Source organism: Zingiber officinale, chromosome 10B, assembly GCF_018446385.1.
Source record: "Zingiber officinale cultivar Zhangliang chromosome 10B, Zo_v1.1, whole genome shotgun sequence".
In the NCBI taxonomy this organism is placed as follows: domain Eukaryota; kingdom Viridiplantae; phylum Streptophyta; class Magnoliopsida; order Zingiberales; family Zingiberaceae; genus Zingiber; species Zingiber officinale.
This window is the reverse complement of record NC_056005.1, coordinates 12,760,646-12,782,509: the sequence shown is the minus strand read 5'-3', so window position 1 is coordinate 12,782,509 and position 21,864 is coordinate 12,760,646. Positions and strand designations below refer to the sequence as shown.

Below are 21,864 nucleotides of genomic sequence, written 5' to 3'. Positions count from 1 at the left end.
CTTTTTAAATTAATCTTTTTCTTTACTGCCTTAGTCTACTCCCTCTTGCTCCTGCTCCCCCACAACAAACTGAAATAAAAGAGCAACCTAAAAAAGAATCCCCAAGCCACGATCACCGACAGAGAGTTCCACTTGCCGAGCTGATCAACCCTCTGCCACTGCAGCACATCAGACCCTGTGATTATGCAAGTGTCATTACCAATACTCGTCCCCAAAGCTTGGCCGATCGCAGCCAGAACTTCTTCCTTCCTCGCCGTCGGCAAGCTCCCCATCAAGGTGCCATCGAACATCTGCACTCCCCGGGAGAAGCACTTGGACAGGTCGTAGCTGAACTCGTTCGTCATCAACGCCTCGTACGGGTATTTCACCAGCGAAATGTAGTGGAGCCAAATCCAGTAGCTAGGTATCCGATTCCGGTTGATGAAGAAGCCGCTGAGTAGCAGGAAGTAGGAGAAGACCGCGGCCGAGATGGTGTAACACAACACCACGTGCGACAGGACGCCGGAGATGAAGGTCACGAATCCGCTGGCAGCCCAGAAGGTGGCCAAGATGGTTAAGAAGAAAAAGAGGAACCCGTCTATGCCTCCGGCCAAACCCACGGCGAAGTAGATGATCGACACCAAGGTGATGGCGAGGATGACCAGGGGAAGAAAGGTGATGACGGCGTTGGAGAGGACGTAGGAGGAGCAGCGGTAGGCGTTAAAGGCCGTCTCCCGCAAGTAGATGTACTTCTCTTGGATGAAGACCGCCAGGGTGTCAGCGCTGGTGAAGAATATGGCGGTGATGGTGATGGCGATGAAGCTAATTCTCTCGCGCATGGCCTCGGGGGTGTCGCGGAGCCGCCAGAAGATAGTGGCGAGGAGGAAGCCGGTGACGACCATGTCTGCGATCCGGAAGGCCATAATCTCCGGCGTACGCGACATGTTCACCAGCGCCCTTTTGGTGATGGCCAGCACCTCGACCCAGATGGGGTTCGCGTACGAAGCAGGGGCGACGCCGCGGTACATCATCTCGCCGGACACGAGCTTTCCGTTCGCGATGCTGTTCCTCACGGCCTCCTGCAGAGGGAAGCAGGGCACGGCGGCCGGTCGCGCGTGGTGATTCAAGGAGTTTGAGGCGACGAGGCGCCTGACGCCGTCCGGGGTCGTGTCCTCCATCTCGCAGACGAGGTCAAGGGCGAACTCGGCCGGATTGCCGCCCTCAGGAACAGGGCTCCCCGCCGCGGCCAAGAACTCGGTGAGGCCGTGGGGCGGCCCGCTGTACACCGTCTGCCCGCGAGAGAGGAAGATGAGGCGGTCGATGAGGCCGAGAATCCGGTAGCTTGGCTGGTGGACCGACATGATCACCATGCTCCCGCTGCGCGCGATCCTCTGCAAGACTTGAACCACTATGAAGGCGCTGGTGGAGTCGAGCCCCGACGTGGGCTCGTCGAGGAAGAGCAGGACGGGATCGTGGACGATATCGGAGCCGATGGAGACTCGGCGGCGCTCCCCGCCCGACACGCCGCGATGGCCCTCGTCGCCGATGATAGTCTTGGCGGCGGAGCGGAGATCGAGCTGGTCGATCAGCGCCTGCACGCGCTCCTTCTTCTTGGACTTGGAGACGGAACGCGGCAGCCGGACCTCGGCCGCGAACATCAACGTCTCCTCCACGGTCAGCATCGGGAACATGAGATCGTCCTGCATCACGTACGCCGAGATGGCCCTGAGGAGCCTGCCTTCGAGCCTTTCGCCGTTCACCGCGATGGTTCCTCGAAGGCTGGCCCTCTCGATCCGGTTTGCCAGCGCGTCGATGAGTGTGGTCTTCCCTGACCCGCTCGCGCCGAGCACCGCCAAGATCTCCCCCGTCCGCACTTCCCCGGAGACGGAGTCTAAAAGCATCCTCGTCCCCGGGAACACATCCTCCGGGTCGCTCCGGAAGAAGGGGAACCTCTTGGGCCTCTTCACGCTGTAGGAGAGATCGGTGAAAGTGAGGACAAACCCGCACGGGTTGGCGGCGCCACCGTAGGCCGCGGCAGGCGCCGGCGAATGGTCGTACTGGTGGGCGAGGAGCGGGCTGGGACTGTTGAAGGGGGTAAGGTTGACCTCTTTCGCCATGAGGCCGCAGGCAGCTGAGCTCGCAGTGGAATTAACAATGGCGGAAAACTAGTGGAAATTTATCACACGAAATTATAAAATTTAATCATAAAAAAGAAATCTCCGCTACTTTCTCCAAACTAAATTTCTGGTGGCTGCATTTAATCTCACTGGAGGAACACAGCCAGCTGGATGAAAAGGAACCATAAATGAAATCCCATCAACCAAAGTGAAGTTGCTGGTTTGGACATTCATCTTCACGCGTCACTGATTAAGCTTTGTTTCTACGATAACCTACTTACAATAAGTTTAACGGTCCAGTGCTCAACTACTGTGATCGCGAACGACTCCATCGGTGCCGCCATTAATGAACGCTAACTAACAACTACATTCTTGTGACATTTTCGTCTTCGCGCGACTGATGCAAGTTTTTCCTAACGGAGATCAAGATGCAGAACGCATCGAGGAAAGTGACATGTTTTTGACGTGTCTAACCAACTGCCGGATTGGTAAGATCTTACTTAGCAGAGAAGCAAAAGAGTGCAATTAATTCTCAAACTAATCAGGAGCAAGACTTATGGCTCACTTGGAGACTTATGGTTCCTATATAAAGTAAGAGCATCATGTAAATTTTTATATAAATATTTCTAATATTTAAAATAAATTATTTATTTTATTAAATTTAGATTATCAATTTTTCACTACACATTATATTAATTATCTTAAAATTTTCATTATCTTTATTTTTTATTATTTTCTTTTCTCTTCTATTTTTTTATTATTTTTTCATTCTCCTTGATCTAATATCTACATTTCATTATTCAATCCATTGTCATTATTTTTTCTCTCCCTAATTAGATAATATTTTGATAATTAAAAATTAGATTTCATTCTCTGAATTTAAATTTAAAGAAGTATTATTTATAAAATTTAAATTTAGAAAATGGATAGTGTAGGTAATGTAAAGATTTTTTATTTAAAATATAAAAGTTAAAATAAATTTTATGTTTAGGAAAACTAATATGGATGTGCTAATTCAGGTAAGCATGGAGTTGCTTTAGCAGATAAATAATCAAATCAAACTTCAAACTATATGTTAGTCCTCTTGATATAAATTTACTATTTTTCATAAACTGACTAATGATCCTATATATCATATTGTTCAGAGTTATTGTAATCCTTTCCTCAGTAGTAATATTTGGTGAATCCAAGAAAAATTTTGATTTCAATGATCAAATTAACTTACTGGTTTATCTTCGTTGAGTGTAATTCAACATGAGATGTTAAACTTCTGTATCATTCGCCATAAATGTAGGCCCATCTTAAAGTTTTTGTTCCTAGGAAAAAATTAAGCCTTTAATATTTTTTTTAAAATTTTCTTTGATCCTACATTTAAATTTTGATAATATTTGTTTTGAATGGATAAAATTATTAAATTATTTAATCATTTTGAACGTAAATAAGATTTTATTAATTATAATTTTAAATAACTTATTTATGCTGCGTTCCACTAATTTGATATGATGAATAATATTTTATAAACTATTTATGTATTAAAAAAATGACAATAGACATACACCTAAACGATTAATCGATCCAAATTATATCTGTTGGTATTCTAAAGTTGTTTTGATATGATTAAACAAGTTAAGTTAAGTCTTGTTGTATTAACCTTGTGTCTAAGTGTACAGGAACTTAGGAGCACAAGGCGTCAGGCAAAAGACGCAGCTAACGAGAAAGACGTCACAGGAGAGAGCCAACGGGATCGGTGCGTCAGAGGGACGAAAAGCTGCGGAAGAGTACGGGGGCGGACGAGAAGGAGACGCACGGTGTTTCCGAGGGACGAGAAGCTAGGAGCGGAAGCTTGCTCGAGAAGACCGGAAGTTGGGTTCGGGTGAGCCTTATTCCGGATGGCTGAAATCACCCAAGCAAGCTGAGCCGGAGCGAAAGACCCAAACCTAAGCAAGCGGAACCGAAGCTGGAGGCTCAGAGAGAAAGTCAACATAATGTTGACTTCCCCCTTTGGGGTGTTCGGAACCCAAATTTTATTAAGATCGACGTGGACTTTGACCAACGCATGAGGATAGAATTCTATCTCACTCCAAGCGCCTGGAACCCTTCCAGGTGCCCCGAGCAAGACTATATAAGCAGTCTTGCTCCCAAAGCTTCAAAATAACAAGAAATAGTGCAACAACACTTATAGACGCTTTCTGTTTTGTTTAACTTTTTTTTTCTATGCGTTCATTACTTTTAGAGGCTTCTACGCCTGAAGGAGTTTCTTAGTGCGATTTAACTGTCTTGGATTAACAACCTTTCCGGTTGTAACCAAGTAAATTTGTGGGCATCGTCTTTTTAGTTTATTTTTTATTTATTTTTATGCAAGTGTTTGTTTAAGTTATAAGCCGAGGAAGGTACTTTTATTTATTTTTGTGTAGAGACTATTCACCCCCCCTCTAGCGGGCCGCCAAGGGTCCTAACAAATGGTATCAGAGCTAGGATGCTTCAGAAGGACTAATCGCTGATCGAAGCACCGAATCGATGGTCGGAGCAAGCATATACCCACCGAAGTTCGAGGGGGAGTTCACAAGCTGGAAAAAGAGAATACAGGTATTCTTTAAAATCGATTTTGAATTGCTTTTAATAATGAAATTCGGTTCTGTAGTACCCGAAGGTAAGGAAGAATACCAGTGAACGAAGGAGCAGGCTGACTACGTGGCAAACGGCAAAGCAAAGTTTCATCTGCTAAGAGTCCTACCGACACAAGAAGTCAACCGGATCGGCGCCTACAACTCAACAAAGGAGCTTTGGGAAATGTTTCTTGAGCTACACGAAGGGACGTCCGAAGCCAAGCTCGTGAGACGGGACTTACTTCGCAACCAGCTCACTAACCTTCGATTTGAAGAAGACAAATCCATTGCACACCTTCACTTGAGGATTAAGGAGTTCATCACTTGACTTTCGAATCTCAGAGAAAAGGTAAGCAACCGAGATTCGCTAGGGTACGCTCTAAATGCTTTCCCTAAAAATACAAAATGGGCATCATTAATAGATGTCTACTATATCTCTAAGAACTTAGAATCTGTTACCTTAGAAGAGTTATTTTCAACATTTGAAGTCCATGAATCAAGATGTGTAGATTTAAAGAAGGGGTTGAAGCACAATATTGCCTTCAAGGTGAGGATGAATGAACAAGAGTTAGAATCTTTTTTCGACGACGAGGAAACGACGATGATGGTAAATCAATTTAAAGAGTTATTTAAATCTAGAAAAACTAACCATTTGCAGGGTAGAAAGAGAAGAAAAATCAGATGCTACCACTACAATGAAAAAGGACATGTTAAAGACAACTGTCCTAAATTAAAGAACAAGGACAAAAGCAAAAACAAGAAGTCCGTCCAAATGAACAAGCACAAAAACCTGAAGGCGGCGTGGGACGAAACGTCGTCCAAATCAAAGATTGAGGCTTTCTCCGGACTTGCGTTGATGGCAAGTTATCAAGACGACAAAAATGAAGCAAGCTCGTCCGAAATGAGTATCGATAAAGGGGGAGCGACATCATAAAAAAGTAGCACTTCAGGAGAGCTACGGATAACGGGATCGACAAGGTAAGTCAGGTATGATCTCTTCCTCCTAATAAGTCATTTAAGTTTATAAAATATTTATCAAAGAATTGTTGTAAGCCAGAAAATGAAATTAAAGAGTTAAAATTAATTCTAGTAAAATCTTGTCCATTAGAAGAATTTGATAAAATTAAATTGGAAAATGACAATTTATAAAATGAAATAAAAAACATGAAAAATCATGCATGCTTGAATGTTAGAACTCAAAATTATAGTAGACTAAACTGACATCTTAGATTTCACAAGAGACAAATTAGAAAATTTTCAAAGAAATATGTTCCTAAAAAATTCTTAATTAATACAGTTGGCTGGAACCTATATTGGGTTCCAAAGTTTTATCTAACTTGAACTTTAATTAGACTTGACACTTTCAGCAAGAAAATTAAACGTTTGAATTTCTTTAAGAGACTTTGTCTAGAAAGTGGTTGTTGCTCCAATAATTAAGAATGTCTAGTGCTCGCCACAGCCTAGAAGCCAGTTAATGGAATAAAATATTTAATTGACTAACTGATAAAATATTTAATTGTAATTAATGCTTTAAATAGTTAATCAATTTTTTTTAACTTAGATTTTTTTTTAAAAAAAAACTTAAATTTTTTTGTACTTTACCAAAATTATTTCTACAAAATTAGTTTTTGCAAACTTAGAAAATTATTGATATTTTTTTTATGATATCAAAAATTTTTTTTTTACTTAGAAAAGTTTTTCTAAAATTATTGTAATTTTTTTTAGTGCTATCAAAATTATTTTTCAAACTTTTTAAAAACTTGATAGGTTTTTCAAAATATTTTTTTAACTAAAAAACTTTACTATTTTTTGAAAAAGTTACCCTTAGATTTTCTTTGATACCTCATTTTTTATATGATCAAAGGGAGAGGAGGGAAGATTAAGTCTAGGGGAGGTAGTTTAACCTTTTTAAAATTTTTACACTTTAATTGTAAATTTATTGTTTTTACTTTATGTTAGCCCTAATTTAACCAGTAGGGATCCTCTGGCCCGCAAATTGCGGACCAGGGGATGGTCCATTGCATGAGGACCCTTGATTTGGATGACCCCCACCTTTAAATAGGTAGGGTCCATCTAAATCAAGGGTCTAAGAAAATGGATCATCCCTTGGTCCGCAATTTGCGGACCAGAGGATCCGTCCTCTAACTTAACTTGGGTTGTTCACATCAAAAAGGAGGAGATTGTTGGTACCCCAAGGTTATTTTGATGTGATCAAATAAGTTAATTTAGGTCTTGTCGTGTGTGTTAAACCTTGTGTCTAAGTGCACAGTAATTTATGAGCATAGAGCGTCAGGCAAAAGACGCAGCTAGCGAGAAGTACGACATAGGAGTGAGCCGACGGACTTAGTGCGTCTGAGGGACGAGGAGCTGCGGAAGAGTACGCAGGCAGACGAGAAGGAGGTGCGTGGCGTTTCCAAGGGACGAGAAGCCAGGAGTAGAAGCCTGCTCGAGAAGGCTGGAAGTTGAGTTCGGGTGAGCCCTATTCTAGATAACTGAAATCACCCAAGTAAGTGGAGCCGGAGCGACAGACCTAGATCGAAGCAAGCGGAGTCGAAGCTGGCCTAAGTCAACATAATGTTGACTTTCCCTTCAGGCGCTCGGAACCATTCCGGGCACCCGGAGCACTCCGGGCACTTGAAACCCAAATTTGATCAAGATCGACGTGGATTTTGATCGACGCGTTAGGGATAGAGTTCTATCCCACTCCAGGTGCCCCGAGCAAGACTATATGAGCAGTCTTGCTCCCAAAGCTTCAAAATAACAAGAAATAGTGCAATAATATTTGTCGACACTTTCTGTTTTATTTAGCTTTCTTTTTCTGTGCGTTCATTACTGTAAAAAACTTCTCCGCCTGAAGGAGATTCTTAGTGTGATTCAACTGCCTTGGATTACCAACTTTCTCGATTATAACCAAGTAAATCTATGAGCCTCATCTTTTTAATTTATCTTTTATTTATTCTTATGCAATTGTTTGTTTAAGTTATAAGCCGAGGAAGGTACTTTTATTTGTTTTTATGCAGAGATTATTCACCCCCTTTAACCGGCCACTAAGGGTCCTAACAATATCTTATATCAATAATAGAGCTACGAGTATCATGCAGAAATAAAAATAGGGGGTTAAATTTAATGTCATAAAATTGGTATGTTATTAAAACTATATCTCTCCATTTGCATTATTTTTATTCTTTCTTTGGTTGAATCAAGCACTAACCCTATTTTTACATGACAAAATTGTCATTTTTAGGTTTTTCCTAACGATGTTTGGGCACATTCATGATTTATCCTTTACACAAAACATCTCGTCTTGTAATTCTCCTTTATCCCTAATATACCAAATAACAATCAATAAGTATCAAATTTTATGTAGGAATCATTCTAAATTAAATACTATGATTAATAAAATTCTAGAGTTCCTAATTTGCACAAGCAAATATTTATCATTATACAAAACGTAAAAAAAATGATATTTCTACTTTGTGTTTGTATGGATTAAAAAATTTATAATTCGTGTTTTTATCACATAAGAAGAAAAGAGTGAGAAAAAAATATTAAATACGAGAGATGAGAAATGTAGGAGAACTGACGAGAGAACGAGATGATAATGACTAGAGTTTTTGACATTGAAAAGAGAAGAGGTAATTATGTATTATAAATTAGGTATATAATTAAATGGATTCATGTTGTCTAATTGACAATTGCAAAATCGGAAAAAATAAAATAAAATTATGTCTTATAAAATGATGTAGATAGAGAATGCACTTAATGAGTAAATAAGAGTTAAGTGGGAGGTGTAAATGGGGAGCTGGACTAGCCCCCGCCAACCCATCTCAGGGTCAATGCGGAGGAGGTAAATCACGAACGAAACATGCATCTATTAATGTTAGCACGTTGGATGACAACGTTAAAATTGGTGGCTCATAAATTAGACATGGGTCTTAATGACTAATGTCTTAAATTAGGCCTAAACAAATGTTTCCCGATTTACGATTTAGTTTGATTCTATTGGTGTAGCAATACTTGCATCGTGCAATTTCTTTTTCTTTTTTTATTTTTAAAATTTCTGATTATATTAATAAGATTGTCTTTAGGATTTAGAGGTTAGATTATAGTCTTAAGTAAATAAAAAATTTCTAATCATTTTTTTTTTCCTGAATGTGTACAGAGTAGAGTGTGTGGTGTAAGGTTCTTGAGGTATCATTTCTCTTATGATTCACACTTCATGCATATATGAAATATTTTTTCAATTTGAAATTCTTTTATGGCTAGTATTACAATTCAACTCCTAAATTTTATAGGCAAAATCTTATTATTTAACCTGAAATTTACAAATAAAAATAATAATAAAAAAAGAAATTGTGTACGATGCGAGCACTACCTGCACTGGTAGGATCGAACTAACTCCAATTTACTGACGGCTGAAAATTTCTGTGAGACCAAACTAATTACTCCAGATTAAATGTTATCTGGTTCAATATTTTTTTTCCATGAGTATAATCAATTTTAATGAAATCAAGATCATTACTTTACTTGAAAAATAGCATATCATTGTCGTTAAATTGAGATAAGTTGCCCACTATATGCCTCACAGATTTGACTCAGTCGATACCTATATGGATGATGTCTTTAATATTTCTTAGGATCATTGTTCTCATCACGTACTTGATCTCTTTTATGCAAAAGATTGATACATTAGGATAAATTAGAGATGATAATTTTTTTCGAATTTGATAAAAAATTTGATATATGACCTAAATGAGAGTGGAATAGAGAAATTTTTTAACCCACCTCTGCACTGGATTTCCCCATCAAATTATATATATATATATATATATATATATATATATAAGATTGTTTTTAATTTACTCACTATTTTTATTGATATTTAATTTATATTTATTGAATACGATTAATATGATGTTAATTCTCTATGTAGTTGGAAGGAAAGGAAAATATATTAGTAAATGCCCTCTCGAATTAGTGTTTACCATACCACATCACTATATATATATATATATATATATATATATAAAAGATTGTTTTTAATTTACTCACTATTTTTTATTGATATTTAATTTATATTTATTGAATACGATTAATATGATGTTAATTCTCTATGTAGTTGGAAGGAAAGGAAAATATATTAGTAAATGCCCCCTCGAATTAGTGTTTACCTTACCACATCACTATATATATATATAAAAGATTGTTTTTAATTTACTCATTATTTTTTATTGATATTTAATTTATATTTATTGAATACGATTAATATGATGTTAATTCTCTATGTAGTTGGAAGGAAAGGAAATTATATTAGTAAATGCCCCCTCGAATTAGTGTTTACCTTACCACATCACTCTTGCTTGCTCCAATTGCCCAGCGTACGCTTAAACTTCAATAATTACAACCTTGAAATTCATTTCCATTTACGTATAAAAGCCAAAACCTATTTCCCTCTTTCTCTCTCCTTCTTCCCTTATTTTTAGCCCTCTTTTTCTCCTCCCCAGTCGCAGACTGTCAGGTACCTCGGGCGCTGGAGATCGGATTTGCCCGCACCCCAATGGAAATGCTCCTCTTCTTCTCCCTCCTCCAAAGCTTGGTCACCCAATCTGGCACCCCACTCGAGTGTGCGGTCGCAGCCGTGGAGCGTCCCATTGAGGTAACGGGTGCGGAAGTGGGCGACGCATACGGGTTTGCGGAGAGAGGCAGAGGCATTGGCAATTAAAGGCGGAAGAAGCCAAGGTGGTAGAGTGGGTGACGGCGGCTGTGGCTTGGTTGCAGTTCCGCCGAGAAATCTAGAATAGCTTGTTGTTTTCCACTATTCTTGCTGCCGGGAATCGAAGCTGGGTTTTTAGTGCTCCGGGATGCGTCGAATACGAGGAAGATTGAGGACCGTTTTGGTTGTTTCCTTCTATTTCTGTTTTGGCTTCAACTCCTGGACTGCTGGAGAAGAGCGAGCGAGAGAATAGCATCCGCTCTATTCGGTCTGCTGCCGTGTGGATTTCTTTATCTATTCGGTGAGTCACCTCATTTATTTTTGTGGCAAAAATTCGCCTTCTTAATTTTTTTTCTCTCTTGTTTTTACTCGATGGAATGCATAGGAAATCCAAATAACCACATGCTCATATCCCGATTCATCCACGCATCTCTCGTCCAGACAATACTGCTATACACAATTGCTAGAAATCAAAGAAAAATGCCTTGTAGCAACTCAAACAAGCTTCAATCGATCATCAAAACCAGACCAACATGTATCCGGACATCGTTAAGCAGTTTTAATGTGCCAAGCAGCTTTAGCATGTATCCTGAATATATAGGAGTGGCCAATTCAGTATTTACATACAGTAGTTACACAGTTGAGCGTGCTCTTATGAACTTTGAGCTTGTCAAACCAACATATCTATTTAGTATTTTGTATTAATGTATTGAGAAACAATTAGAAAACTGGGCCACTGATATTTGATAGTGTAAAGTTGCAGATATGGGTTGCAGGTTTTTCCTGCTGCATTGCTCAGAAAGCGTAGTTCTTTGATAATATCTTCTACTAAAAATGAAGTTGCTAAGGATGTACATATCAGGGGATTGGGCCAAAAGGACAATAATTCTTCTTTCAGGGAAAGCTTAATTCTTATCATTTCTAGATAAGTTCTTCACGAGTCCTAATTCTGCCAGATGTAAACCTGTAAGTATTTCTTGTTTTCCTTCTTTGGATTGATTTTATTTTCTTTGATAGAACACTTATTTATAATTGTTTCTAAATAGCAAAAATTTTAAGAACTGTAGCTTAAATATTCCATCTTACAATGAACTGTGCGGCAGACAGAGGAGATGCTTATTTTTTTTGCTGAATTATTGTTGGTGAATCCATCCTGTCGATTTTACAAAAACAACTTTGCACCTTTTTTCTCTCCCGATTATTGCTCAATTGTTTCCACCCGATACAAGCTTGCAGACAGCAGTTGCATTAAAATCCAATTTAGTTCTCAGATGAAAATAAAGGGACCGAAGGCCTTTTTTTTCCACTCATTCACTTTTCCTTTATTCTTGTTTCGTAGAGATTATTCTTTCTTTCTTTCTTTCCAATGAAATGCGAAATACTTTCTCGCTCTCTTTTTTACTTCCTCTCTTCATGTAAATGATGGAACGATGCAATGTTGAAAATTTTCACCATTGCTGATTCTTTTCCTCCGTTTCTGCCTGAGCTACACATTCTTTGCAGCCAAAGCAGTAGTTTCCATAAGCAAACATTTGATAACGAGTACAATTTGTATGTCACGGGTATTCTTCCTCAGGCATGTTCTTTGATCTCCAATATGCATCAATCTATTCTCTGGTGAGTGATTTGTTCCTCTTAAGAGTAAATTGTTGACGTGGATGACAAATTAAGTAAAAAAAAAATCAGGGCAATATGGGTGAACACCACACATCACTACACGAATATATTCAAAACTGGAATAAGCTAATCAGGATCTTCAAATAGCGAATTCTATCCTGCCATTGAAGAACCCATGGCACATCAACTAGGTAAACATGGCACCATGCAACAGCATAAATTCATGTATGTTTACCAAAAACCTTATACATTCATGTTACCAAAAACCTTATACATTCATGTAAAGAGAGAAGTACAAGAATACATGTGGACGAGTACATCCCAAATATGTATTCCAGAAAAAAAAACATCACCTTTACACGCTTCATAATTTAATCAATGCATATCTGTCAACTAGATCAGACCTAAGGAATATGTACAGGAACCATATACATCCTTGCAAATGGTTAACAAGGAGTCAATGGTCTTTGTTTTGAGAAGAATCTTAGTTTTCTTCTTAAAAACCCATCTGGTTTGGAAAACAACTGTCTGCTTGAAGAACGGACAGAAAGGGTTTCTGCTGGTTCAGATTTAGATTCAGGACTGAGATAGAAACGATCATCTTGCCTGATATTTCGCAGATGATGGAGCAGCCTCATTGATATCTCCTTGCTATTGGAATTTCCATTAACAGAGATCTCAACTAAAGCAGGAACCACACCCTCGTCCATGACTAGTAGAGAATTCTCAAAACTACAAGAACAAATAGAATAGAGGATGGCAACTGCATATTCTTGTTCGTCCTTGATGCCGGTACTGAGAACTTCTGCAATAGAAGCAAGACAGACATTTGATTTTGCTACCAATTGGGCACCCTCTTTGTCATTACTTATGTTCTCAAGAAGCTTTAAGCACAGACATACAAGTTTTCCATCCATCAAAAAAGTAGCCAATTTTGATAAGCATTCTGAGGTTAGAATGTGGGATTTTATGTCCTTCTCATCTGATAATTCAAGAAGGATTTTCAAAGACAGTTCATGAGACTCAGCATGTTCAGGGTCTAAAAGATTGATAATGGAAGTCACTAAGCCAGATGCCACCATCTTGGATCTATAACTGGGACACTGAATCAGTTTCTCTAGTAGCATTAAAGCTTCTGCATTTAGCTCAGAATTCAGGAAAGAAATCAACCACCATGATACATCTTCAGTCAAGGATGAGAGGTCAACCCTGCACAAGCATTGAAGTGAAACTCTGCATCACTATACAGTGTTAACTGAAACGAAATGACATTGCAGATAGAATTAAGATAGAGAGCATGAAGTAGCAAGATGTATATCTTCACGGAGGAAAAGATATACAACATAAGGGTAAAGGAATACCACCTATTGGCATTCAGGAAAGCAAGAAACAATTGAGTTCCACTTTTGATTCCATGTGCATTGCCTGCTTCAAGTTCAGTCTTCATCATGCTAATTAATGCTTCCACAAAACCATTCTCAAGCATAGCATGTGAAATCTCCTCATCGGTTTCCAAAAGGGCTTTCATATTCTCCACTGCTTTTCCTTGGACATCTGTTGGGAGTTCCATGAGTTTACAGAAGAACCTCAGGAACATCTGATGATTAAAGTTGGAAAATGACTGATATTGTTGATAATCATCACTCCATGGGAACAAGCAAGTGTGATTGATCTTCAACTTCTCAGTGATATTAACATGGGATGAATTTGAGCAGTTGCTGACGCTGGACAATGAGACTAATGAAACATCACTGTAATCATTCTGAAGAAAATAGCGCCCAGTATTCCCATCTAAAAGTGCAGCAGAAACATCATTCAGGCTTGATATTGAATAATTAATTGCTGCTTCCCAGGAATGATAATCTGCAGGACTGTAGCCAGAGCATGGCCCTACAACGTTAATGCTATTTTTCTTCAGCCAGTTGGTAATTAGTTCCTGCAGACAAGAATTTGGTACCATTGAAAAATTCTCCAGCTTCCTTTGAGTCTTTGGACATGTATCATGCCCATCATGAAACCACTTCTCTATGTACATCCTTTCGTAGGTTTGTCCAGAAGCTATAACTACAGGATCGTACATTAGTCTTAATGAAATAGGACAAAAGAATTCCTCAGGTGGTACTGCAGCTTGACATCGAATATTTGCAGCAGCACCTGTATCAGTAGGCTCACCATTGTGTTCTGAACTACTAACATGTATAACAGAGTATGTGCTTGAGAATTTTTCAGTTGGTAGCGTAGCTTGACATCCAACAATTGAATCATCAGCTGGATCACTAGGATCACCATTGTTTACTGAACTACTAAAGTTTCCAACCGAGTCTGTGCATGTTTTTGAAATTTTACTATTATCCCGGCCAACATTCTTCCCATACTTATTCAGAAGGTAGAGAAAATAATTCACAATCTTCTCTTTTTTAGAATCAGACTTACTCAAACTATCTAACATCTTTCTCAAGGATCTTCTCTCTATTAAAATGGCCTTGGGAGATGTCATATTCAATCTTGATGCCGCAATCTCAAAAGTCTTGATCTCTAAATCCTCACTGAAGTTTGTCTGGCGCAACAGATCTAGCAAAGCTCTGCCAGCCTCTTCTTCCTGAGAGTCCATGATAAACTTAGCAACTCTAAGATAGTCAACGACTTCAGCAATCTGTAGGTCAGATAGGATTATCAGATCATTTGAAACTATTTATCTCAAAAACTTGCTAAATTGATGCATATTATGGCTATAAGAATACCAAAAAGGACAACTAGATAGGTTGAAATATAGTTGCATGAGACTCGTATACTACTAAGCTTTCAGTATACCTATGGATTTGAATTAATTGGATGTAATCAAATGAGACAAAAGTAATAAGCTAACATTATACGAATGTGAATTGCATAATGGGGATGTGGATATACAACTCGAAATGGCTAGCAAACATCTCATCATGAGAACGTCCAGTTTCTAATTAATTATGCAAAAATGTCAAACTATGAATACCATTGCACCTGACTAACCTTAGATGCTAATGGTGGAGGAACCATGCCTTGCATTTGAGATAAACTATGAATTAGTGAGCTCCTTATCCTTTCACATCTAGATAAAGTTGCTTCCCCTGTTATTGCCTGAAAATTTTGTAAATGTTTAAAGGTAAGGAAAAAATATCAAATAGTTTAGAATATAGTTAAAAAGAAAAAGTTGATATAGGTGAAAAATTAGGAGTAAATAAATATGAATAATAAATTTATTTTATTGAACTTAAAAGAGTAAACATTTAGCTTTGTTTAGAAAAACTAACATACTCATAATCTAGCTCTTTTAGCCAAAAATGTAACAAACATACATATAAGCTCAGGGCAAAGCTTTCTTGCCTCGGGGGCATGGTTCAATGGTGAGTGCTTGGGATAAGGCTGTAGTGGGGAGGGGTGGTTGGTTAAAACTCAGCAGAGGGTTCACTGTCTTTGTAGATCCCTGCCTAGACACTTGATACTTGGGCTTTCGCGCTTTACCTCCCTCCCAATAGTAGTGGTCGACCTGGGGGTCGCTAATGTAGTAGTTCCACATTTTTTTTTTTCGTGCAAAGCTTTCTTGGAAATAAGTGAATCCTTGTTCTTGCATAAAGCTAAATGGAGGAATAAGATTAATGTCGCCAACTTTAAATAGTCGAGACATGTTTGTCTCGAGGAATCCTTTATTCTTTTTTTTTTCCCCTCATAGGTACCTTATTCGAATCTTGTGCGTAAATGTGATTTTGTATTTTGGTAATTTAACATTGTACTACATAGCACAAGTACTTAAGTTATGACCCATTCCCTAACTAACTGCATAAGGTTGAAGTCCATATTAGTGGTTGAAATATTCTTAAATTGTCTCGGATAATATGATTCTGAGTATTCTTAAACTGATAGACTAAGGTAAATAGCTAATTTTATTAATGGTCATTCATCATAGCATACAAAAACCATTTTTATTGAAAAAAAAAAAGAAAAAAGATGCACAACGGCCCACCAAAATCTGATGCATGTGCTGTTTAGTATCACGAATTTTTTTAATTTGCGAGAGAAATGAGGGCCAAGGTCGTATACATAGGTAGAAAGGGTAGGATCTTATACAGAGCTGGTAGCAGGAGAATAATTCAATTATTTCATAGTCCAAAGGGAACATCTCTCAAAGTATAAATACCACTAGTTCTAGCACAATTATCAATTTGGGAAGTTAATGTTGACTTCAGCATTAAATTTTTAAGAGAGTAAGAATATACCAAATAGAGTTTGCTGGACTCAGCACAATACTGAAGAAGTAGCTTAGCTTTCTCAATTTGATTGTTTAAAGAGCACAACACTTGTATCCCAGAGTTATATCCTGGTCGAGTAGATTCTATTGCAGGAAGAAGCAAATGGATTTTGTCTAAGATCTTTGTGAGCTCTGAACAGATTGAACTGTTGGCCTGAAATATAAACAAAAAATTACATTGGTCGGCATTCAACAATTCTAGATTTTTTTTTAAAAAAAATCTACTGTGCAGTAGGGCGTAGGCTGCTATCGTCTATAAATGAACCAAAACAAGCAGGACAATAATTATGTCTCCCTGAAACCTTTTCTATAAAGAATTGAAATGTCTACTTAACCAGAAAACCAACTCTAATTTATAATGGTCTTCAACAACTAACTCAACATGGTAACATGCTAGAATGCCAACACACCCAATACAAATATCACATTTCAAGTTATGTTAAGAATATTTCCAAGAAGTTAAGGATCGAATCTCTAAATTTCCACAGCACAAGGAGTTGATAAAGTCATAAACTTATTTCTGAACATTGAGAGAATAAGTTCATGGTTTAATAGTTGATGAAGTTGAATGCTCCAATATCAGAACAAAAAAAATGCAAGTTCACCTTAAATTCAGCATACTTTTGTGGATCCTTCACAATTTGAGGCACATCTTTCCCCATCCAAGATCTAGTACCAGTCTGACATGAAAACAAGATGTTCATTAAACAGCTCTTTTGTCAGTGTAATTTGTTCATTAAACAGCTCAAATATAGAAGTTTGATTCCTCAGTAAAATTGACAAGGCAACATAAGCATCGCATCGAGACTCCTAGTACAAAGTAGAATAGCTTGATTTGATTGAAGATTTTGCTAAAAGATCACATCATTCATTGGAAGTGGAAAGGCATGACGAGGAAATTAAAGATGCTGTATTACAAAATCCTGGTACAACCACAGGTAGAGAAGTCGTAAGAAATTCCCAATATTTTTTACAAAGTGATACTCTCCTTGAAAATGAGGTAATCAAATTAAAAAAAATAAAGAGTTCAGAAACCTTCCAAATTTATTATGTGAGATGAAAAGGGCAAAGTATCCACAAGTAGAAGGAGATTCCTTAAGGCTAAAGAAATATGAAAAAGAGCATACTCCCAAAAACATAGATGATTTGGATCGTCTTTGCATGAGAAGTTGCTCACACTCTCTCACCAAGTGGAGGATTTCTCTCATGAAGGAATGATAGATAGCTTTCGAATTTTTTTCACATGTGGTTTAAAAGCTCCAATTCATTTGTATACTCGAGGAATTTGTTCCTACTTCAATCACACTGCACATTCAACACTGGTCACAAATGTTGCCATATCTTCAATTATCAGGCTATCAGAGGAAGAAAGATCAAGTATGCCACCATCAGAAGCATTGGAATTTAGCCAATACTTGTCACATCTCCAACTACCCGGCTCCTGGTTGATTTATGCCGCTATCAAAAACATTGGAATGTGACCGCTGCATTTCTTTGTGGTATCACAATTCAGCTTCAGTCCACAGGAGGTTGGGAGTTAAAGAAGATCATGAATGTCGTATTATATCCACTAGAGCAACTCCAGGGATCACAAAAGATTAAAGATAGTTCTCAATTAACTGGTTCTTAATTACTTGTACACAGAAAGAAACGTTTCATGCAAACCAAAAACATTCAATCTCCTTCAAAAAATCATCCATCGATCTCAGGTTGCTATTGAATTCCATAGTTATTAGCTATTCCCTTTCCACGCTGTGTTAATTCTTAAAAAAAAAATATATCTGCCAATAATTTTTATTATATATTCTGCTTAAACATCGACAAGTTTCACGAACATGATTACCCTAGACAAAAGTAGCATAAAAAAGAAACGACTAAAACCAGGCAAAACTTGATCCTGCAGATATCGGGGGCACATAAAGACTCATCTAGCAATCACAAAATAGAGCATAGAGCAACCCAACAGAAATCTTAAAGTAACGACGAAAATCCCCTTTCACCCGATCAACAAGCTAAGAGAACAAAACGACACAGAGATCGCTACTGAGGAATAACATACCTCGTCCTTCAGCACTCAAAACCCTCCGAAGTTAAATTGTTTTGACGGCGGAATCCTGCTACTCCATGGAAAATCGCATCCAAGGGATTCGATCAGGATTCAGATCAGGATCGGAAGCGGCCGAGCAATAATTAACCCAAGGAGATGGAAGCAGCGAGAGATACCGAGGGAGAAGACGTCCACGAGACGAATCGCAGGCGGAGCAGGGAAGGAGACGAAGACGACAGGTGTGGAAAGCGGGAGAGGCGGCTAGTCTTCGTTGGCAGGCCAGGCGATGTAAGTGGGGGTTAATTCGACCTGCCTATACAGGCACTGCCCCAACCTCTCACAATGGGATGGTGGGACCCACTATTTAAGTGTGGGTCCCACCATCCCAATGTGAGAGGTTGGGACAGTGCCTGTATAGGCAGGGTCGAAATTTACCGTAAGTAAGTGGGATAGAAGTGAACACGTCAAAAAGAAAACGTACAGAGAAGAGAAAGGTCCCGAATACCGAAAACCAGTGAACAACCGAATTAAGAAACACACACGTGCCGGTGACATTCTCGGACTTGACTTGGCCTTCAGTTGTTGGTATCGGACTTCTACAAGTATTCATTACTCTCGCAGACTTGGACAAAATTATTGACTTCACTCCGGGGACGTGAGGAGCGAGCTCCGTTTTTACGGTTATTCTATATTTTGATTCCTCCAATTTATCGTTATTTGCTCTGATGCTCAACAATCTTTTATTTTCTCAATTTGTCTTTTTGTCATTTTTTTTTTCAGTTTTATTATTTTTTTTTATGTATCTCATGTGTGAAAGAAATTATTATTCAATGATATTAGGAGTGAATACCGGCAGCGGTCGTTTTTTCAATATTAAATTCCTGTTTTAGAAATTTTAAATGGACAATTGATCATGTCCGAGAATGAGTCAAAGGACGCTGAGCAGATGACGATCATTAGATGTTAAATAAATATGATATGGATCTCCAACAAGCTGAGCCTGTAACCATAAGTCGTTAGTGTCAAGCCATGAAAGGGTTCTCCGACGATGACCCTTCGACGCTCAAGTCAATTACCGACGACAAGCAAATGAAAAATGAAATAGAGAGAAAGGAGTAGCGTAACTGTAGCTACAGTAATGAACCTACCTCCGTCGAAGTCTGGAGGTCCTTATATAGGGCTCCCGAGAGGCGCATGCACGCTTCCCGAAGCATACCTGGAAAGGACGTATTGGAAAAGCATATCTGACGTCGTACCTCAACAGTCCGAGCATATCTCTGACGTGACAATGGAAGCTTTCCCCGTACGATTCTCTGTCTAACCCTGCCACCGACCGTGCCGCATGTCGATGACGCTGGTCCCTAGGAAGATATCGTTAACAGATCCTTTTGTCTGTTACTGGGCCGAGCGGGATAGCCGCTCCGCCAGCTTAAAGTCTGGGTGATACAATGGTCGGGCCGAGCGTCCGCTCGGCCGGTGACTTGCTACTTGGCTCCGTCCTACCGAGCGGAGGAGCCCTATCTGCCGAGTCGAGGCAACGTCCACTGCTTAGCCGAGCAGGGAGACTGCTCGGCCTTTGTTCCTCCTTGCTGAGCTTTGTGAGCGCAGGAAACTCGATGTATGACCGAGCTGTCGAAGTGTCGGGGCGGCTACTCTTTCTACTGATCGGGAAGGTAGTTCGTCCGCTCGACCTTCGTTCCTCCCTGCTGAGCTTTGTGAGCGTCGGAAGTTCGATGTCCTACCGAGCTGTCGAAGTGTCGGACCGACTCCTCTTCCTGCTGATCGGGAAGGTAGTTTGCCCGCTCGGACGCCTACCTAGGATATTGACCACTTTGACCTCCTGCCGGGAGGGCCCTACCTTACCACCGGATCACGTGCCTCCCCCTAAGTCTAGTCGAAGGAGGCTGCAAATCCGATTGACTGGACAAGTAATCTGGTGACTGACTGGCCGATTAGCTGATAGGTGGGTTGCATCCCGATCGGCCCGTGTAGGACTGATCTTTTTCTGCCGGTCGGCGCATTGAGCCTTTGTACTTGGATATTTTTTTCCCCATCGCTCCTGCAGGAGCGCGAGCCAAGCGGTCAATGCTGACGCCGCCCAAATCTTCTCGAAATACGTGCAAATCACCTCCATTAAGGCCGAGCACGCGCCCGTGCCCATTAAATGTTGCCCCGTGGGAGGGCGCCACATGTCGCTAATGCAGCCGTCGTACGTCCGAGGTGACAGCTACTGATGTGACGTTTGGCGGTTCGATTTCAATAGTTGGATGTACGCTTGGATTCCCAAGCCTTAGATCGGACGACTCCGGTCAGCCACGTCCCTCTTTATAAAGCCTCAGCATCGCCTTTCCTTACTCTGTATTTTCTTCGTGCTCTCCGACGATTTTGCGCCGGCGATTCTGCTTGCATCCATTGCTCCGACGATTCTCAGCTTCCTCCTCAAGCGACTTTTCTCTCCGTAAGCCTTTCAACCTTTCCCTCTCCATTGTTGTTTTCCCACTGCTCTTTTTCTGCCACCGTATTTTTCAGCTTTCTGCGTTTTCCGGCCATCTTTCCACTCGAGCCTTCTGCTTTTTCGTTTCTTGGCCATGACGAGCTCTTCGCAGTTGTCCGACCCCGCTCCCGGTCTCTGGTATACTACCATGGAGACCCGGTTCAACGCGGGCGACGTCGCGAGTTTGATAAACACCTTTAACCTTCCTTCCGACTATGAAATAGTTCTAGCCTCTCCGTCCGATCGGCCCAATGACCCGCCGGTCGGCACAGTCTGTTTCTTCCGAGACCAATTTGTGGTCGGTCTTCGGTTTCCCATCCACCCCTTCATAACCGAGGTTTGCAACTACTTTCGTGTCCCCCTTGCCCAGCTCGCCCTCAATTCCTTCCGCCTGCTGTGCGACGTGGTAGTGTTGTTTCAAGTGCACAACATTCCACTGACCCCTCAGGTATTCCACTACTTTTATTACCCCAAACAGTCCGAGTTAGGTACTTACTTGTTCCAATCTCGCATCGTTCTGGTCTTTTTTGATAAAATGTCCTCCTCCAACAAACACTGGAAGGAGTATTTCTTCTTTCTGAGACTCCCCGAGCGGCCAAGTTTTTGGACCATATGACAGGTCGGGCTTCCTACTCAACCTGATTTGAAGAGGTACAAGTCCCAGCCAGACTACCTCCATGTTGCTAATATGTTGGCCGACCTGAAGTTCGACATTCATAAGTTGCTGCTAGAGGGTGTGATGTACGTGTTTGGGCTAAGTCCGACCCGAACTAAGCTCCCGAGCAGCCTAGGTATGAAATTCCTCAACCTTCTTCCCTTGAGTCTAATTGATTCTTATCTTCTTTTGCAGCCGACATCATGATGCGCGCTCGGGCAACCGGCATAATGAAGGCCAAGCAAGCCGAGATTGAAGCAGCCGCAGCCAAGGAGATGGAACGGCTCGGCTTGACCCCCCGTCGGCTCGTAGGAAGGTACAATTGAGGAAACCCCAACTATGGGTGAGGGGGCA

General features: G+C 40.2%; 2 protein-coding genes across 4 annotated transcripts; both read right to left on the bottom strand.

The window, feature by feature from the left end:
• On the bottom strand, positions 1-2,334 carry LOC122030336 (ABC transporter G family member 1-like). Its single transcript, XM_042589543.1, has one exon. The coding sequence runs from the start codon at positions 2,094-2,096 to the stop codon at positions 36-38; it is 2,061 nt and encodes a 686-aa protein (XP_042445477.1). The 5' UTR covers positions 2,097-2,334; the 3' UTR covers positions 1-35.
• A 9,954-nt stretch (positions 2,335-12,288) lies between these two features.
• On the bottom strand, positions 12,289-18,661 carry LOC122030334 (U-box domain-containing protein 5-like). Of its 3 annotated transcripts, none has more exons than XM_042589541.1 (7): positions 18,538-18,653; positions 18,374-18,431; positions 16,920-16,994; positions 16,283-16,468; positions 15,039-15,146; positions 13,397-14,685; positions 12,289-13,241 (listed from the first exon to the last, which is right to left on the bottom strand). In XM_042589541.1, the coding sequence occupies exons 3-7, from the start codon at positions 16,974-16,976 to the stop codon at positions 12,479-12,481; spliced, it is 2,403 nt and encodes an 800-aa protein (XP_042445475.1). In that variant the 5' UTR covers positions 16,977-16,994; positions 18,374-18,431; positions 18,538-18,653; the 3' UTR covers positions 12,289-12,478. The 3 variants fall into 3 exon arrangements, with proteins under 3 accessions (XP_042445475.1, XP_042445476.1, XP_042445474.1); XM_042589542.1 differs by having other exon boundaries at positions 18,374-18,428; XM_042589540.1 differs by having other exon boundaries at positions 18,374-18,661.
• Between the last annotated feature and the right edge of the window lie 3,203 nt (positions 18,662-21,864).

What these genes read in the sequence shown, in the direction of transcription:
- LOC122030336 (XM_042589543.1), bottom strand. Translation starts at nt 2,096, where the DNA reads ATGGCGAAAGAGGTCAACCTTACCCCCTTCAACAGTCCCAGCCCGCTC.
- LOC122030334 (XM_042589540.1), bottom strand. Translation starts at nt 16,976, where the DNA reads ATGGGGAAAGATGTGCCTCAAATTGTGAAGGATCCACAAAAGTATGCT. An exon ending in AGTCCAGCAAACTCTATTTG is followed by an intron (nt 15,147 to 16,282) that starts GTATATTCTTAC and finishes CAAAATTTTCAG; the next exon opens with GCAATAACAGGGGAAGCAAC. An exon ending in GCTTTCCTGAATGCCAATAG is followed by an intron (nt 13,242 to 13,396) that starts GTGGTATTCCTT and finishes ATGCTTGTGCAG; the next exon opens with GGTTGACCTCTCATCCTTGA.